Consider the following 16,348-nt stretch of genomic DNA (forward strand, 5'->3'; position numbering starts at 1 on the left):
TTTAATTTAATTAAAAAATTTGTTTTGTTAATTCAAGGCCAATGGTTCAAAGTTCACTTTGTGCATAGACAATTATCCAACCACTTTTGTTCTTCAGCAATGTTGCACATGTTTACATTCGATATAAGTTGAAATGATTTCAAATTCTTGGTGTCATTTAATGTATTTAATGTACATTTTATATAGAGACAGAGAGAGGGAGTGGTCAAGATGGTCAAGATGCTTACAGCTGCTGCTGAGAAACCAGGGGAGACTGAAGTACTAAAACTAATTGATAATTGCCTCACAGAGGTGGAGAGCACACCTTCCTGTACTAATTACTGATTGCCTTGGAGAGGTGAAACCACTTCCTCTCCAATACAGCCACTGATTACCAAAACTAGTCACAAATTTCCCTGCCCCTTGATCCTGGATGATGTCAGCAACTATCTGCAAATAATGAGCAGTCAGCAGCTCTCACACACCAAGTAGGCTGCTGGGAAGACAGGAAGCACCTAAAGTAGATGGCCCTAGTTAGCAAAAAGACAGTACTACACCACAACAGTAAAGACAACAAAAAATGATACTTCTCACTGGAGATATCAGGAGTCCTCTAGCTATAGAATGAAGTTCCAATCCGTTGCAGCTTTCAGGAGTCGCCTGTGTTACAATGAGTTGTCTTTCAATTCAGTTCATACAATAAGTTATATAACATATTATAACGTTTTCCCCACATGTAGTTATCTATTTCTATTATCACTGCTAGTCTTGGGTGGCAAGTAGCCTCGTGGTTAGAATGTAGGGACATTAATCAAAAGGTTGCTGGATCAAATCCCAGAGCTGACGAGATAAAAATCTGTCATTCTGAACAAGCCAATTAACCCATTGTTCCCCAGGATGCCGTCACTGTAAATAAGAATTAGTTCTTAACTGACTTGTCAAGCAAAATAAAGGTTCAATTTTAAAAAAAAGGTCTGTAAGTTGTAGTTAACTCTCCATCCACATCGAGGCGCTGTGGTATTGTCTTGCCACCCGCTGATACAGGCGGAAGTGAGCTTGCGAGTGGACTTTTCTTTCTTGTGAACATGGTTGTTCCTCGTGGAAGAAGCTAGCAGCTGAATAGCTAACTAGCTACCAGTCAACTTAAAATGTCGAAACAACAGTCGTTTCATGTGTTTTTAAATGAGCGCTTAACTTCGGCTGCTGTGGAGATTTTCGGGGAAGTTGAGAAAACGGTAGTGAAATACCAGGAGGAGAATGATCGGCTACGGAGACTGCTGGAGATCACATCAGAGGTTCAACTATGTAGAACAGGTACGTATGTACAGTGCATTCGGAAAGTATTCAGACCCCTTTACTATTTCCACATGAGGTTAAAAATCTGTCCATGTGCACTTGAGCAAAGCACTTAACCCTGATGTATCCTGTAATTGCTGCAGATAAGAGCGTCTGCTAAATGACACACATTTCAAGTGTAACGTATTGTACTTTTGGAGTCATTGTTTTTTATTGTAAATAAGAATATAATGTTTCTGAACACTACTACATTAATGTGGCTGCTACTATGATTACGGATAATCACGAATAAATCGTGAATAATGAAGATCATACACCCCCTCCCCAATAACAGGGGAGGTCAGCATTTTGGGATGGATGTTTATTTATTTTTTATTTCACCTTTATTTAACCAGGTAGGCCAGTTGAGAATACGTTCTCATTTACAACTTTGACCTGGCCAAGAGGGTGCAAAGCAGTGGGACACAAGCAACAACACAGAGTTACACATGGAATGAACAAACTTACAGTCAATAACACAATAGAAAAATACATCTATATGCAGTGTGTGCAAATGCAGTAAGATTACAATTACAATTTAGCAATAAACACTGGAGTGATAGATGTGCAGAAGATGAATGTGCTAGTAGAGATACTGGGGTGCAAAGGAGAAAAAAAATAACAATATGGGGATGAGGTAGTAGGATGGGCTATTTACAGATGGGCTATGTACAGGTGCAGTGATCTGTGAGCTGCTCTGACAGCTGATGCTTAAAGTTAGTGAGGGAAATATCAGTCTCCAGCAAAAAAATATATATATATTTAAAAAAAACATTAATTAAAAATGTTTTGCAATTCGTTCCAGTCATTGGCAGCAGAGAACTGGAAGGAAAGGCGGCCAAATGAGGAATTGGCTTTGGGGATGACCAGTGAAATGTACCTACTGGAGCGCGTGCTATGGGTGGGTGCTGCTATGGTGACCAGTGAGCTGAGATAAGGCAGCGCTATCTAGCAAAGACTTATAGATGACCTGGAGCCAGTGGGCTTGGCGACGAATATGAAGCGAGGGCCAGCCAATGAGAACGTACAGGACGCAGTGGTGGGTAGTATATGGGGCTTTGATGACAAAATGGATGGCACTGTGATAGACTGCATCCAGTTTGCTGAGTAGAGTGTTGGATGCTATTTTGTAAATGACATCGCCGAAGTCAAGGATCGGCAGGATAGTCAGTTTTACGAGGGTATGTTTGGCAGTATGAGTGAAGCATGCTTTGTTGCGATATAGGAAGCCGATTCTAGATTTAATTTTGGATTGGAGATGCTTAATGTGAGTCTGGAAGGAGAGTTTACAGTCAAACCAGACACCTAGGTATTTGTAATTGTCCACATATTCTAAGTCAGAACCGTCCAGAGTAGTGATGCAGGACGGGCGGCGATCGATTGAAGAGCATGCATTTAAGAGCAGTTGGAGGCCACGGAAGGAGAGTTGTATGGCATTGAAGCTCGTCTGGAGGTTAGTTAACACAGTGTCCAAAGAGGGGCCAGAAGTATACAGAATGGTGTCGTCTGCATAGAGGTGGATCAGAGAATCACCAGCAGCAAGAGCGACATCATTGATGTATACAGAGAAGAGAGTCTGCCCAAGAATTGAACCCTGTGGCACCCCATAGAGACTGCCAGAGATCCGGACAACAGGCCCTCCGATTTGACACACTGAACTCTGTCAGAGAAGTAGTTGATGAACCAGGCCAGGCAGTCGTTTGAGAAACCAAGGCTGTTGAGTCTGCCAATAAGAATATGGTGATTGACAGAGTCGAAAGCCTTGGCCAGGTCTATGAATACAGCTGCACAGTATTGTCTCTTATCGATGGCGGTTATGATATCGTTTAGGACCTTGAGCGTGGCTGATTTGCTCCCATGACCAGCTCTGAAACCAGATTGCATGGCGGAGAAGGTACGGTGGGATTCGAAATGGTCGGTGATCTGTTTGTTAACTTGGCTTTCGAAGACCTTAGAAAGGCAGGTTAGGATAGATATAGGTCTGTAACAGTTTGGGTCTAGATGAACGCAGCAGCTTTCCAATCTTTAGGAATCTCCGGCGATACGAAAGAGAGGTTGAACAGACTGGTAATAGGGGTTGCAACAATTGTGGCGGATAATTTTAGAAAGAGAGGGTCCAGATTGTCTAGCCCAGCAGATTTGTAGGGGTCCAGATTTTTCAACTCTTTCAGAACATCAGCTATTTGGGTGAAGGAGAAATGGGGGAGGCTTGGGCAAGTTGCTGTGGGAGGTGCAGTGCTGTTGACCAGGGTGGAAAGCATAGCCAGCCTTGTTCATGTGATGATCATTCTTTTAACTTTCTCACTTGTCGTCATTGAAGATTCATTCATAATTATCCAGAAACAGATTCTATTGTATTTACAATAAAAGGGACTCCAAAGTTACACAATACATTATTCACCATTCACTTCCTATTGGGCAAAACCCACAACACAGCCAAAACAAACTGCAAATGGGGTGGGTATAATTTGTGGAACGTTCCAACAGGAATCTGTTCCGTAAACAACACATACAAAATTGTATAGTGGCAGAGTAAGATACCAGGTAGGGAGTGAGCAATTTTGTTGAATTTTTCACTCACCACGTTGATAAGAGAATTATCTCATAAAGGTAAATGAATCAATAATCCATTATTAATTAGTAGTTATGTAGCATGGGTAATGAATAATTAAAGTACTGAACGTTAGTCCCATAAGCTCTAGTAGAGACCCGGAAGGGAGAGAAATGTGTGTGTGTGTGATTAGTGGGCCTAAGGGAACTGTGGACATGTGTGTGGGTGAAGAGACCGGGAGTAGCCTTCAAGGTTCTCCTAATCTCGGGGGAAAGGAACAGGCAGCGCTGGATAGTGATTAACAGTGGTGGGAAGTCAGGGGAGAGATACTATTCACCTACTGTATGTGTGGAGGTGTGTGCGTAAATGGACAGAGAGGATAAAATGAACTTCTTTGTTAATGTTGGGCAGAACGTTCTCTGAACAAACCGTACGAACCTTTTGCAGATGCTGAGTCTTTGAAGATCTGACCTGACTAAAATGTACCTGGTTAAAAGAGAAGGAATATAATATCTATTGTTTACAGGAAACCCATTCAACAATTTTAGAGGAAGTTTTGTGGGAAAAGAACTGGGGGGGCAAAATATATTTCTCCCATGGGCAAAGAAATTCAAAAGGGTTGATGGTTTTAATTAACAGTAATTTTGATCCAAATGTGCAAATTGTCCGAACAGATTATCAAGGTAGATGGATTATTGAAAATATGTTATTGGACAATAAACAGATATGGCTTATTATCCTATACGGTCCGAATAATGATGATCCAAGCTTCTTTGAAAATATATATAAGAATTTATCAACTCTACAAGCAACACTACACTCTATTATTATGGTGGGAGATTTGAATACGGTCTTAAATACCTCTATGGACCGGAAAGGAAATCACACTACAAACTATCACCCTCAGGCACTTAAGGAAATCATGAATGTCATGGATATATTGGAATTAGTGGATATATGGAGACTTAAATACCCTGACCAAGTGAGATATACATGGTGGAGGCTTAATCAAGCTAGTCGTCTTGACTACTTTCTTATGCCATTCTCTCTGGCACAAAAAGTTTTAAAAGTGTTGCTAGGGGACAGAATGCGGTCAGATCATCACATAATTGGCATATATATTACTCTTACAGAATTTCCACGTGGGCGAGGGTATTGGAAATTTAATCAAAGCTTACTAGATGATAAATTGTTTAGAACTAGGACAGAAGAATTTATAACTGACTTTTTCAGACATAACATAGGTACAGCAGATCCACTTGTTGTATGGGACACTTTTAAATGTGCCTTTAGAGGCCATGCAATTCAGTACTCATCTATAAAACAAAAGCAATTTAGATCATGAGTCCATATTAACAAAGGAAATTGAAGGACTAACGGTACAGTTAGATTGCAATAAAACCGGTTCCATAGAGGCACAGAATAAGTTAGAGGAAAAATAAAAAGAAATGGAGGAACTTATTCAAGAAAGATCCAGTGTTATATATTATAAAAATAAAGCGAACTGGATGGAATATGGGGAAAAAATGCACCAAATTATTTTTCATTCCTCAATATAGAAATGCTTCCCAAATTTTTTTATTACAACTTGTTACAAATGGAGTCACGCATGATTCACCAAATTATATTTTGAAAGAGGAAGTAAAGTACTTTTTAAGAATATGTTTTAGTTTTAGTCTCCTACATCTCCACTAACTGAAACAAATTGTATGGATTTTTTTCCTAATAATAATGTAAAATTAACCTCTGTACAGAAAGACTCATGTGAAGGCCAAATTACAGAGGAGGAACTTCTTGATGCAATTGGGGCCTTTAAGGCTGGGAAATCTCCAGGGCTGGATGGCATACCAGTGGAAGTATACAAAACTTTTTTTGATATAATCAGAGGACCATTATTAGCATGTTTTAACCACTCCTATATAAACGGTAGATTATCAGACACGCAACAAGAAGGTCTGATTTCATTATTACTGAAACAGGATCTAAGTGGTATATATAAAGATCCAGTCCATTAAAAAAATTGGAGACCTCTTACACTTCAGTGTTGTGATGCGAAAATCCTAGCAAAATGCTTGGCGCATGGAATTAAAAAAGTATTGTCAGATATTATTCATCCTAATCAGACAGGTTTTTTACATGGGCGATACATTGGAGATAATATACAACAGGTAATGGAAGCAATAGAACACTATGAAATATCGGGGACACCAGGCCTGGTTTTCATAGCTGATTTTGAAAAGGCTTTTGATAAAGTACGACTGGAGTTTATATATAAATGCCTAGAATTTTTCAATTTTGGGGAATCTCTTATAAAATGGGTTAAAGTTATGTATAGTAACCCTAGGTGTAAAATAGTAAATAATGGCTACATCTCAGAAAGTTTCAAACTATCTAGAGGAGTAAAACAAGGTTGTCCACTGTCGGCATATTTATTTATTATTGCCATCGAAATGTTAGCTGTTAAGATTAGATCAAACAATACTATTAAGGGATTAGAAATCTGTGGCTTAAAAACTAAGCTGTCATTGTACGCTGATGATTCATGTTTTCTTTTAAAATCACAATTAGAATCCATCCACAGCCTCATAAAGGATCTAGATACTTTTACTATCCTCTCTGGATTAAAACCAAATTATGATAAGTGTACTATATTATATTGGATCACTAAAAAATGCTAATTATACATTATCATGTAGTTTACCAATTAAATGGTCTGACGGAGATGTGGACATACTCTGTATACAAATCCCAAAAGAAAGAAATTATCTCACTCCAATACATTTTTATAGAAAGTTAGCAAAAATAGATAAGATCTTGCTACGATGGAAAGGAAAATACCTGTCTATATGTGGAAAAATCACCCTGATTAACTCTTTAGTCATATCACAGTTTACCTATTTGCTTATGGTTTTGCCTACACCTAGTGACCTGTTTTTAAATTATAAGAACAAAAAATATTCATTTTCATTTGGAACGGCAAGCCAGACAAAATTTAAAGGGCCTATTTATATAATGAATATATGAATTCGGAGGGCAGAAATGATTAAATATTGAAGCATTAGACCTCTCACTAAAGGCATCAGTCATACAAAAGTTATACTTAAATCCAAACTGGTTCTCTAGTAAATTGGTTGCAATGTCTCATCCTATGTTCAAGAATGGTCTTTTTCCCCTTTATTCAGATTACTCCTGCCCACTTTCGGTTGTTTGAAAAGAAATTAATCTCCAAAATATCTTTATTTTTTAAACAAGCCTTAGAAGGTTGGTTTCAATTTCAGTTTAATCCACCTGAAAAGACAGAACAAATAATACAACAAATATTGTGGTTAAATTCAAATATACTAACTGATAAAAAAAAATGTATTTTTCAAAGAAATGTTTAGAACAGGTATAATTTTTGTGAATGATATTATAAATGGGACTGGTGGAGTTATGTCACACATGCAGCTAACACAGACATATTGAAATGTCTGCTCTACCCAAAATTACAACCAATTAATTGCAGCATTACCACAAAAATGGAAGAGGCAAGTAGAAGGGGAAAAAAGTAAGAAACTTTATGTCGGCCTTGTATTAAAGAACATAAATGGTTAAACCCTAAGAGGAAAAAAGAATAAGCAACGTGGTGAGTTGATGTCTATTCGGCAGCTAGTTAGCTAGGTGGTGAGTTGATGCCTATTCGGCAGCTAGTTAGCTAGGTGGTGAGTTGATGCCTATTCGGCAGCTAGTTAGCTGGGTGGTGAGTTGATGCCTATTCGGCAGCTAGTTAGCTAGGTGGTGAGTTGATGCCTATTCGGCAGCTAGTTAGCTAGGTGGTGAGTTGATGCCTATTCGGCAGCTAGTTAGCTAGGTGGTGAGTTGATGCCTATTCGGCAGCTAGTTAGCTAGGTGGTGAGTTGATGCCTACTCGGCAGCTAGTTAGCTAGGTGGTGAGTTGATGCCTATTCGGCAGCTAGTTAGCTGGGTGGTGAGTTGATACCTATTCGGCAGCTAGTTAGCTGGGTGGTGAGTTGATGCCTATACATTGGAGATAATATACAACAAGTAATGGAAGCAATAGAACACTATGAAATATCGGAGACACCAGGCCTGGTTCATAGCTGATTTTGAAAAGGCTTTTGATAAAGTACGACTGGAGTTAATATATAAATGCCTAGAATATTTCGATTTTGGGGAATCTCTTATAAAATAGGTTAAAGTTATGTATAGTAACCCTAGGTGTAAAATAGTAAATAATGGCTACATCTCAGAAAGTTTTAAACTATCTAGAGGAGTAAAACAAGGTTGTCCACTGTCGGCCTATTTATTTATTATTGCCATCGAAATGTTAGCTGTTAACCTGTTGGGTCTAGGGGGCAGCATTTGCACGTCTGGATAAAAAAAATGTACCCGATTTAATCTGGTTACTAATCCTACCCAGTAACTAGAATATGCATATACTTATTATATATGGATAGAAAACACTCTAAAGTTTCCAAAACTGTTTGAATGGTGTCTGTGAGTATAACAGAACTCATTTGGCAGGCAAAACCCTGAGACATTTTCTGACAGGAAGTGGATACCTGATGTGTTGTATTGACTTTAAACCTATCCCATTGAAAAACACAGGGGTTTAGGAATATTTTGGCACTTCCTATTGCTTCCACTAGATGTCACCAGCCTTTACAAAGTGTTTTGAGTCTTCTGGAGGGAGATCTGACCGAACAAGAGCCATGGAACGTTGATGTCCCATTAGACACCTGGCGCGCTAGTTCATGTTGGGTACCCTCGTTCCAATACGTTATAAAAGAGTATGCATTCGTCCACCTTGAATATTATTCATGTTCTGGTTAAAAAGGCCCTAATGATTTATGCTATACAACGTTTGACATGTTTGAACGAACGGAAATATATTTTTTCCCCTCGTTCATGACGAGAAGTCCGGCTGGCTTACATCATGTGCTAACGAGACGGAGATTTTTGGACATAAATGATGAGCTTTTTTGAACAAAACTACATTCGTTATGGACCTGTGATACCTGGAAGTGACATCTGATGAAGAGAATCAAAGGTAATGGATTATTTACATAGTATTTTCGATTTTAGATCTCCCCAACATGACGTCTAGTCTGTATCGCAACGCGTATTTTTCCGGGCGCAGTGCTCAGATTATTGCAAAGTGTGATTTCCCAGTAAGGTTATTTTTAAATCTGGCAAGTTGATTGCGTTCAAAAGATGTAAATCTATAATTCTTTAAATGACAATATAATATTTTACCAATGTTTTCTAATTTTAATTATTTAATTTGTTACGCTGACTTGACTGCCGGTTATTGGAGGGAAACGATTTCCTCAACATCAATGCCATAGTAAAACGCTGTTTTTGGATATAAATATGAACTTGATAGAACTAAAAATGCATGCATTGTCTAACATAATGTCCTAGGAGTGTCATCTGATGGAGATTGTAAAAGGTTAGTGCATCATTTTAGCTGGTTTTATGGTTTTGGTGACCCTGTCTTTGACTTGACAAAACATTACACACAACTCTTGTAAATGTACTGTCCTAACATACTCTAAATTTATGCTTTCGCCGTAAAACCTTTTTGAAATCGTAAAACGTGGTTAGATTAAGGAGATGTTTATCTTTCAAATGGTGTAAAATAGTTGTATTTTTGAAAAATTTGAATTTTGACATTTATTTGGATTCAAATTTGCCGCTCTTGAAATGCACCTGCTGTTGATGGAGTGCACCACGGGTGGCACGCTAGCGTCCCACCTAGCCCCAAGAGGTTAAGATTAGATCAAACAATACTATAAAGGGATTAGAAATCTGTGGCTTAAAAACTAAGCTGTCATTGTACGCTGATGATTCATGTTTTCTTTTAAAATCACAATTAGAATCCATCCACAGCCTCATAAAGGATCTAGATACTTTTACTATCCTCTCTGGATTAAAACCAAATTATGATAAGTGTACTATATTATATTGGATCACTAAAAAAATCCTAATTATACATTACCATGTAGTTTACCAATTAAATGGTCTGACGGAGATGTGGACATACTCTGTATACAAATCCCAAAAGAAAGAAATGATCTCACACCAATACATTTTTATAGAAAGTTAGCAAAAATAGATAAGATCTTGCTACGATGGAAAGGAAAATACCTGTCTATATGTGGAAAAATCACCCTGATTAACTCTTTAGTCATATCACAGTTTACCTATTTGCTTATGGTTTTGCCTACACCTAGTGACCTGTTATTAAATTATATGAACAAAAAATATTCATTTTCATTTGGAACGGCAAGCCAGACAAAATTAAAAGGGCCTATTTATATAACGAATATATGAATTCGGAGGGCAGAAATGATTAAATATTAAATGCATTAAACCTCTCACTAAAGGCATCAGTCATACAAAAATTATACTTTAATCCAAACTGGTTCTCTAGTAAATTGGTAGGAATGTCTCATCCTATGTTCAACAATGGTCTTTTTCCCCTTTATTCAGATTACACCTGCCCACTTTCGGTTGTTTGAAAAGAAATTAATCTCCAAAATATATTTATTTTTTAAACAAGCCTTAGAAGGTTGGTTTCAATTGCAGTTTAATCCACCTGAAAAGACAGAACAAATAATACAACAAATATTGTGGTTAAATTCAAATATACTAACTGATTAAAAAAAAATGTATTTTTCAAAGAAATGTTTAGAAAAGGTATAATTTTAGTGAATGATATTATAAATAGGACTGGTGGAGTTATGTCACACATGCAGCTAACACAGACATATTGAAAGGTCTGCTCTACCCAAAATTACAACCAATTAATTGCAGCATTACCACAAAAATGGAAGAGGCACGTAGAAGGGGGTAAAAAGTAAGGAACTTGTATGTCGGCCCTGTATTAAAGAACATAAATGGTTAAACCCTAAGAGGAAAAAATAATAAAAAGAATAAGCAACGTGGTGAGAGTTGATGCCTATTCGGCAGCTAGTTAGCTAGGTGGTGAGTTGATGCCTATTCGGCAGCTAGTTAGCTAGGTGGTGAGTTGATGCCTATTCGGCAGCTAGTTAGCTAGGTGGTGAGTAGATGCCTATTCGGCAGCTAGTTAGCTAGGTGGTGAGTTGATGCCTATTCGGCAGCTAGTTAGCTAGGTGGTGAGTTGATGCCTATTCGGCAGCTAGTTAGCTAGGTGGTGAGTTGATGCCTATTCGGCAGCTAGTTAGCTAGGTGGTGAGTTGATGCCTATTCGGCAGCTAGTTAGCTAGGTGGTGAGTAGATGCCTATTCGGCAGCTAGTTAGCTTGGTGGTGAGTTGATGCCTATTCGGCAGCTAGTTAGCTAGGTGGTGAATTGATCAGGCTACGTTGTATGCAAGCTTAATGTGTGTAAGGAATATGGGATCAAATACTACACTTCTGACTACTGTAATACACTAATTCAATTTATCCAAACGCTTTTGACTTCTTCACATTGGGGGACTAGATACATAAAGTGCTTTGATTTCTAAATGGTAAAACAGATCTTATGAAAATTCCCTCAAATAAAAGGTGACATTCTGTACTGTCACCTCATATAAACATTTGATCTCAAATCCCAAATTCTGGAATACAGAGCCACATTTGTAAATGTTAGTTTCACTGTCTAAATAAATACATAGGGGAGTGTAAACCTCTGCTATTCCTCTCCTTCCCTCCAGACTCCCTGCAGTTCACTGTCTCTGAAGAGGAGGTTCCCCCTGAGCAGCAGGAGTGGAGCCCCAGTCTGGGGCAGAAGGACCGAGAGACCAGAAAGATGAAAGAGGAACAAGAGGAAGTCAGGACCAGTCAGCAGGAAGAGCAGCTTCAAGGGTTCTTTGATACCAAAGACTCCACATTCACTCCTTCCTGTGTGAAAAGTGAATGTGATCAGATGGACCCACATCAAGAAGCCATACTAGCTGAACACCCAACTCTCAGTCCACTGAAAACGTCTAAACTACAGTTGTTTCGTGTGTTGTTAAATGGATGTTTAACGGCATCTGCTGCTGTGGAGATTCTTGGTGCGGTTGAGGAAACTGTAGCAGAGTACCAGGAAGAGAATGATCTGCTACGGAGACTGCTGCGGAGGACACCAGAGATAAAACTATGTAGAATAGGTTTGTACGTAGATCTACCGTAATTTCCGGACTATTAAGCACACCTGAATATAAGCCGCACCCACTGAATTAAAAAATATATATTATTTTGAATATAAATAAGCCGCACATGTCTATAAGCCGCAGGTGCCTACCAGTACATTGAAACAAATGAACTTTACACAGGCTTTAACGAAACACGGCTTGTAACAAAAATAAATAGGCTTTAACGAAACACGGCTTGTAACAAAAAATAAATACGCTTTAACGAAACACGGCTTGTAACAAAAATAAATAGGCTTTAATGAAACACGGCTTGTAACAAAAAAATAAAACATTTGCAGTAAGCTTTAGTTGTCTTTTTGCACCGAGTCAATTCCTCACGCTGCTGTTTCCAACGTCTTATCATCGACTCATTAAGACCAAGCTCCCGTGCAGCAGCTCTATTTCCTTTTCCAACAGCCAGATCAATCGCCTTCAACTTGAAAGCTGCATCATATGCATTTCTCCGTGTCTTTGCCATGATGAGGGTGACAAAATGACTACCGTAATCAGAATGATGGGAAATTTGAGAGCGCTCAATTTAATCTAAACAGTAAACAAAAAAGTTGTTTGACCTTAACCCGTTCGGCAATTTCATTAGAGAAAAAAAAAATTGAAAGCCTTTCTGACTCCAATGCATTTCATTAGAGACTGTGAGTACGTTTACGTTCACACTAGTAATTCAATATTATATTGATGATGGCAGTAGGCAGAGTACGGCTTCAGTCCTGTAGACCCCTGACTCTGCTCATCTTAAACGCCGTGAGGTCATAATAGAAGTAAGCAGACGGTGATCAAAACATCTAGTTTTCTGAGAAATCTCTCAAATTATTAGGACGTGTACAAGCTTTATTAAAATATCAAGTTTGGGAGCAGTGAAACTATTTTTATCTGTATTGCACATTATTTTAGCTCCTGTTATTATGTTGGATCAATGCCAATAAAGACATTTTCAATTAAAAAATATATATAATTCACATTTGTGATTCAAGTGTTCTATTTAATTCTGTAGTATATAAATAACATCTGTTCCTCCTCTCCTTCCCTCCAGACTCCCTGCAGTTCTCTCTTTCTCTCTCTGAAGAGGAAGTTCCCCCTGAGCAGCAGCACTGTGAGCAGGAGTGGAGCCCCAGTCTGGGGCAGGAGGACCCAGAGCCCACACAGATTAAAGAGGAACAGGAGGAAGTCAGGACCAGTCAGGAGGAAGAGCAGCTTCAAGGGCTCTTTGATACCAAAGACTCCATATTCACTCCTTCCTGTGTGAAAAGTGAATGTGATCTGGAGGACCCACTTTGGTCCTTGACTCTTCCCCAAACCCGGACTGTGGAGAACAGAGAGAGTGACTCTAAACCAGTGGATCTGAAACCTTTTGCCACTGTGACCCACATTAAGGGTCTCTACATTCCCTGTGACCCTCCAGATAATCAAAACAATGCCTCCAGCCACAGCTCAGCTGTAAGCAGTGACACAGTAGGACTTGACAGCAGTCCACCATTGGATCCCAGCCCACCATTGGAGAAACACTGTTCCAAACCCAGCACCACATCTAGAAAAACTCACCACTGCCGTGACTGTGGTGAAACGTTTGCTCTGAAAGCTGACCTGCAGAGACATGTGACTCTCACCAAGAAGAGACCCAGTGAATGCTGCTTCTGCAAACAACGCTACAATTCCACCTGTAAACTGAAGGCCCATGTCCGACTCTGTCACGGTGGGAGACCCTATACCTGCCCTGTTTGTAGCAAGACCTTCAAACACAAAGGTGGTCTCCCCAGGCACATGAGGATTCACAAAGGAGAGAAACCTTTTAGCTGTGGTGACTGTGGGAAAAGCTTCAATCAGAAGATGAGCCTAACTGAACATTTACTGATTCACACAGGAGAGAAACCATTTAGCTGTGGTGACTGTGGGAAAAGCTTCAGTCAGAAGGGATCCCTTACTGTTCATAAACTGATTCACACAGGTGAGAAACCTTTTAGCTGTGGTGACTGTGGGAAAAGCTTCAGTGTCAAGGAGCACCTAGCCAGGCATAAACTGACTCACACAGGAGAGAAATCATTTATCTGTGGCGACTGTGGGAATAGCTTTAGTCGCAAAGCTTACCTAACCTTCCACATATTGACTCACACAGGAGAGAAACGATTTAGTTGTAGTGACTGTGGGAAAAGCTTCGCTCAGAAGTGGGAGCTACCGAAGCATAAACTGATTCACACAGGAGAGAAACCTTTTAGCTGTGGTGACTGCAGGAAAAGCTTTACTCAGAAGGGGGACCTACAGAAGCATAAACTGATTCACACAGGAGAGAAACCATATAGCTGTGGTGACTGTGGGAAAAGCTTCAGTCAGAAGGGATCTCTTACTGTTCATAAACTGATTCACAGAGGTGAGAAACCTTTTAGCTGTGGTGACTGTGGGAAAAGCTTCCGTGTCAAGCACAACCTAACCACTCATAAACTGACTCACACGGGAGAGAAATCATTTAACTGTGGTGACTGTGGGAAAAGCTTCAGTGTCAAGAGCTACCTAACCAGGCATAAACTGACTCACATGGTAGAGAAATCATTTAGCTGTGGTGACTGTGGGAAAAGCTTCCGTGCCAAACCCAACCTAACAGCTCATAAACTGATTCACACGGGAGAGAAACAACATGGCTGCTCAGTCTGTGAGAAAAGATTCACTCGTAAGACTCATCTGCTGAGGCATGTAGATTCCGTCCACAAAGGAAAGAAAGGATGAAAACGGGTAGAAGAAAGAAAACAAGGACAGAGTGGAAAAACTTCCTGCTTCCAAAATAACCTAACTATTCATATAATGACTCACACAGGAGAGAAATCATTTAGTTGTGGTTGCTGTGGGAAGAGCTTCAATCGCGGGGAGACCTTAACCACACACAACTGACTCAAATAGGAGAGAAACCCTTTAGCTGTGGTGACTGTGGGAAAAGCTTCAGTCAGAATGGGATAGTTTTACCATGTTTTGAGGCTATAGCATAAAGTGTGTTCGTAATTACATTGCTTACAAACCATGGAGTAAAACAATCTTAGCATTTTTGTATTTTTATTTTTTGAATTAGAATCATTTATTTACAATACAACATATCTCAGACACATTACAACATTGTTTGTCGCTCATCCTGGTGAAAATAGATTAAGGGATGAATACAATTGTTTTTTTTGTTGTTTTTATATGTAAGAATGTTAGTTCCCATCAAGGTGAATGCTGCATTTGTGTGTAGTCTACACTGAGTATACCAAAGGACATCCAGCCAACTTGCCACAACTGTGGGAAGCATTAGAGTCAACATGGGCCAGCATCCCTGTGGAAAGCTTTCAGCACCTTGTAGAGTCCATGTCCAGATGAATTGAGGCTGTTCTGAGGGCATAAAGGGATTCAACTCAATATTAGGAAGGTGTTCTTAATGTTTTGTCCACTCCGTGTATAATTCATTATCATTTTTTTTTTTTTTAATGGATGTGGCAAATGCATAACGGCCTTCCCTGTGGCTCAGTTGGTAGAGCATGGTGTTTGCAACGCCAGCATGGTGTGCAACGCCAGGGTTGTGGGTTCGATTCCCACGGGGGCCAGTACAAAAACAAATGCATGAAATGAAATGTATGCATTCACTACTGTAAGTCGCTCTGGATAAGAGTGTCTGCTAAATGACTAAAATGTAAATATTTAACATTTCCCTAATTAAACTTGTGTTGACCTGCTTCCTCGTTCTGAACTATTGCTCAACTTACAGTACCAGTGCAGTAATAGCACCAAGCGACCACTAGATGGGGGTGTAGGACCACTACATAAGGAAGAGCAGTGTACTGTACTGTGTAGTATAGTAACAGTCTACCCACAACTAGGCTTCTGCAGCCACAGAGGAGCTTTACAAGTCAACTCTGCATTACAAGCCAACATCTCATCAAAACACAAAAATAACTTATTAACTGTATAACTGATCAACGCACCATTATACCAGGTCATGTAATGCTTAACCCCCCCAAAGAGATGAATATGATATTTGGCTACAGAAGTGGTATTTATTACTGATCTCTACAGCTTTTGTTTAAAAATAAATCCTGTGAAATGATGTCAACACATACTGGAGGAGTTACTGACTAGCTACAGTGGCTAGCTTAGCTAACGAACTAGCTACATCACATCAACACATACTGGAGGAGTTACTGACTAGCTACAGTGGCTAGCCTAGCTAACGAACTAGCTACATCACATCAACACATACTGGAGGAGTTACTGACTAGCTACAGTGGCTAGCTTAGCTAACGAACTAGCTACATCACATCAACACATACTGGAGGAGTTACTGACTAGCTACAGTGGCTAGCT

At 39.4% G+C, this 16,348-nt stretch overlaps 1 protein-coding gene across 2 annotated transcripts; it reads left to right on the forward strand.

The window, feature by feature from the left end:
* The first annotated feature begins 1,037 nt into the window (after positions 1–1,037).
* On the forward strand, positions 1,038–15,391 carry LOC106560466 (gastrula zinc finger protein XlCGF57.1-like). 2 transcript variants are annotated; one of them, XM_014123421.2, is made up of 3 exons: positions 1,038–1,293; positions 11,549–11,986; positions 13,059–15,390. In XM_014123421.2, the coding sequence occupies exons 1-3, from the start codon at positions 1,128–1,130 to the stop codon at positions 14,741–14,743; spliced, it is 2,289 nt and encodes a 762-aa protein (XP_013978896.2). In that variant the 5' UTR covers positions 1,038–1,127; the 3' UTR covers positions 14,744–15,390. The 2 variants fall into 2 exon arrangements, with proteins under 2 accessions (XP_013978896.2, XP_013978911.2); XM_014123436.2 differs by lacking the exon at positions 11,549–11,986 and having other exon boundaries at positions 13,059–15,391.
* Positions 15,392–16,348: the final 957 nt, after the last annotated feature.

Source organism: Salmo salar, chromosome ssa18 (assembly GCF_905237065.1).
Source record: "Salmo salar chromosome ssa18, Ssal_v3.1, whole genome shotgun sequence".
NCBI lineage: Eukaryota > Metazoa > Chordata > Actinopteri > Salmoniformes > Salmonidae > Salmo > Salmo salar.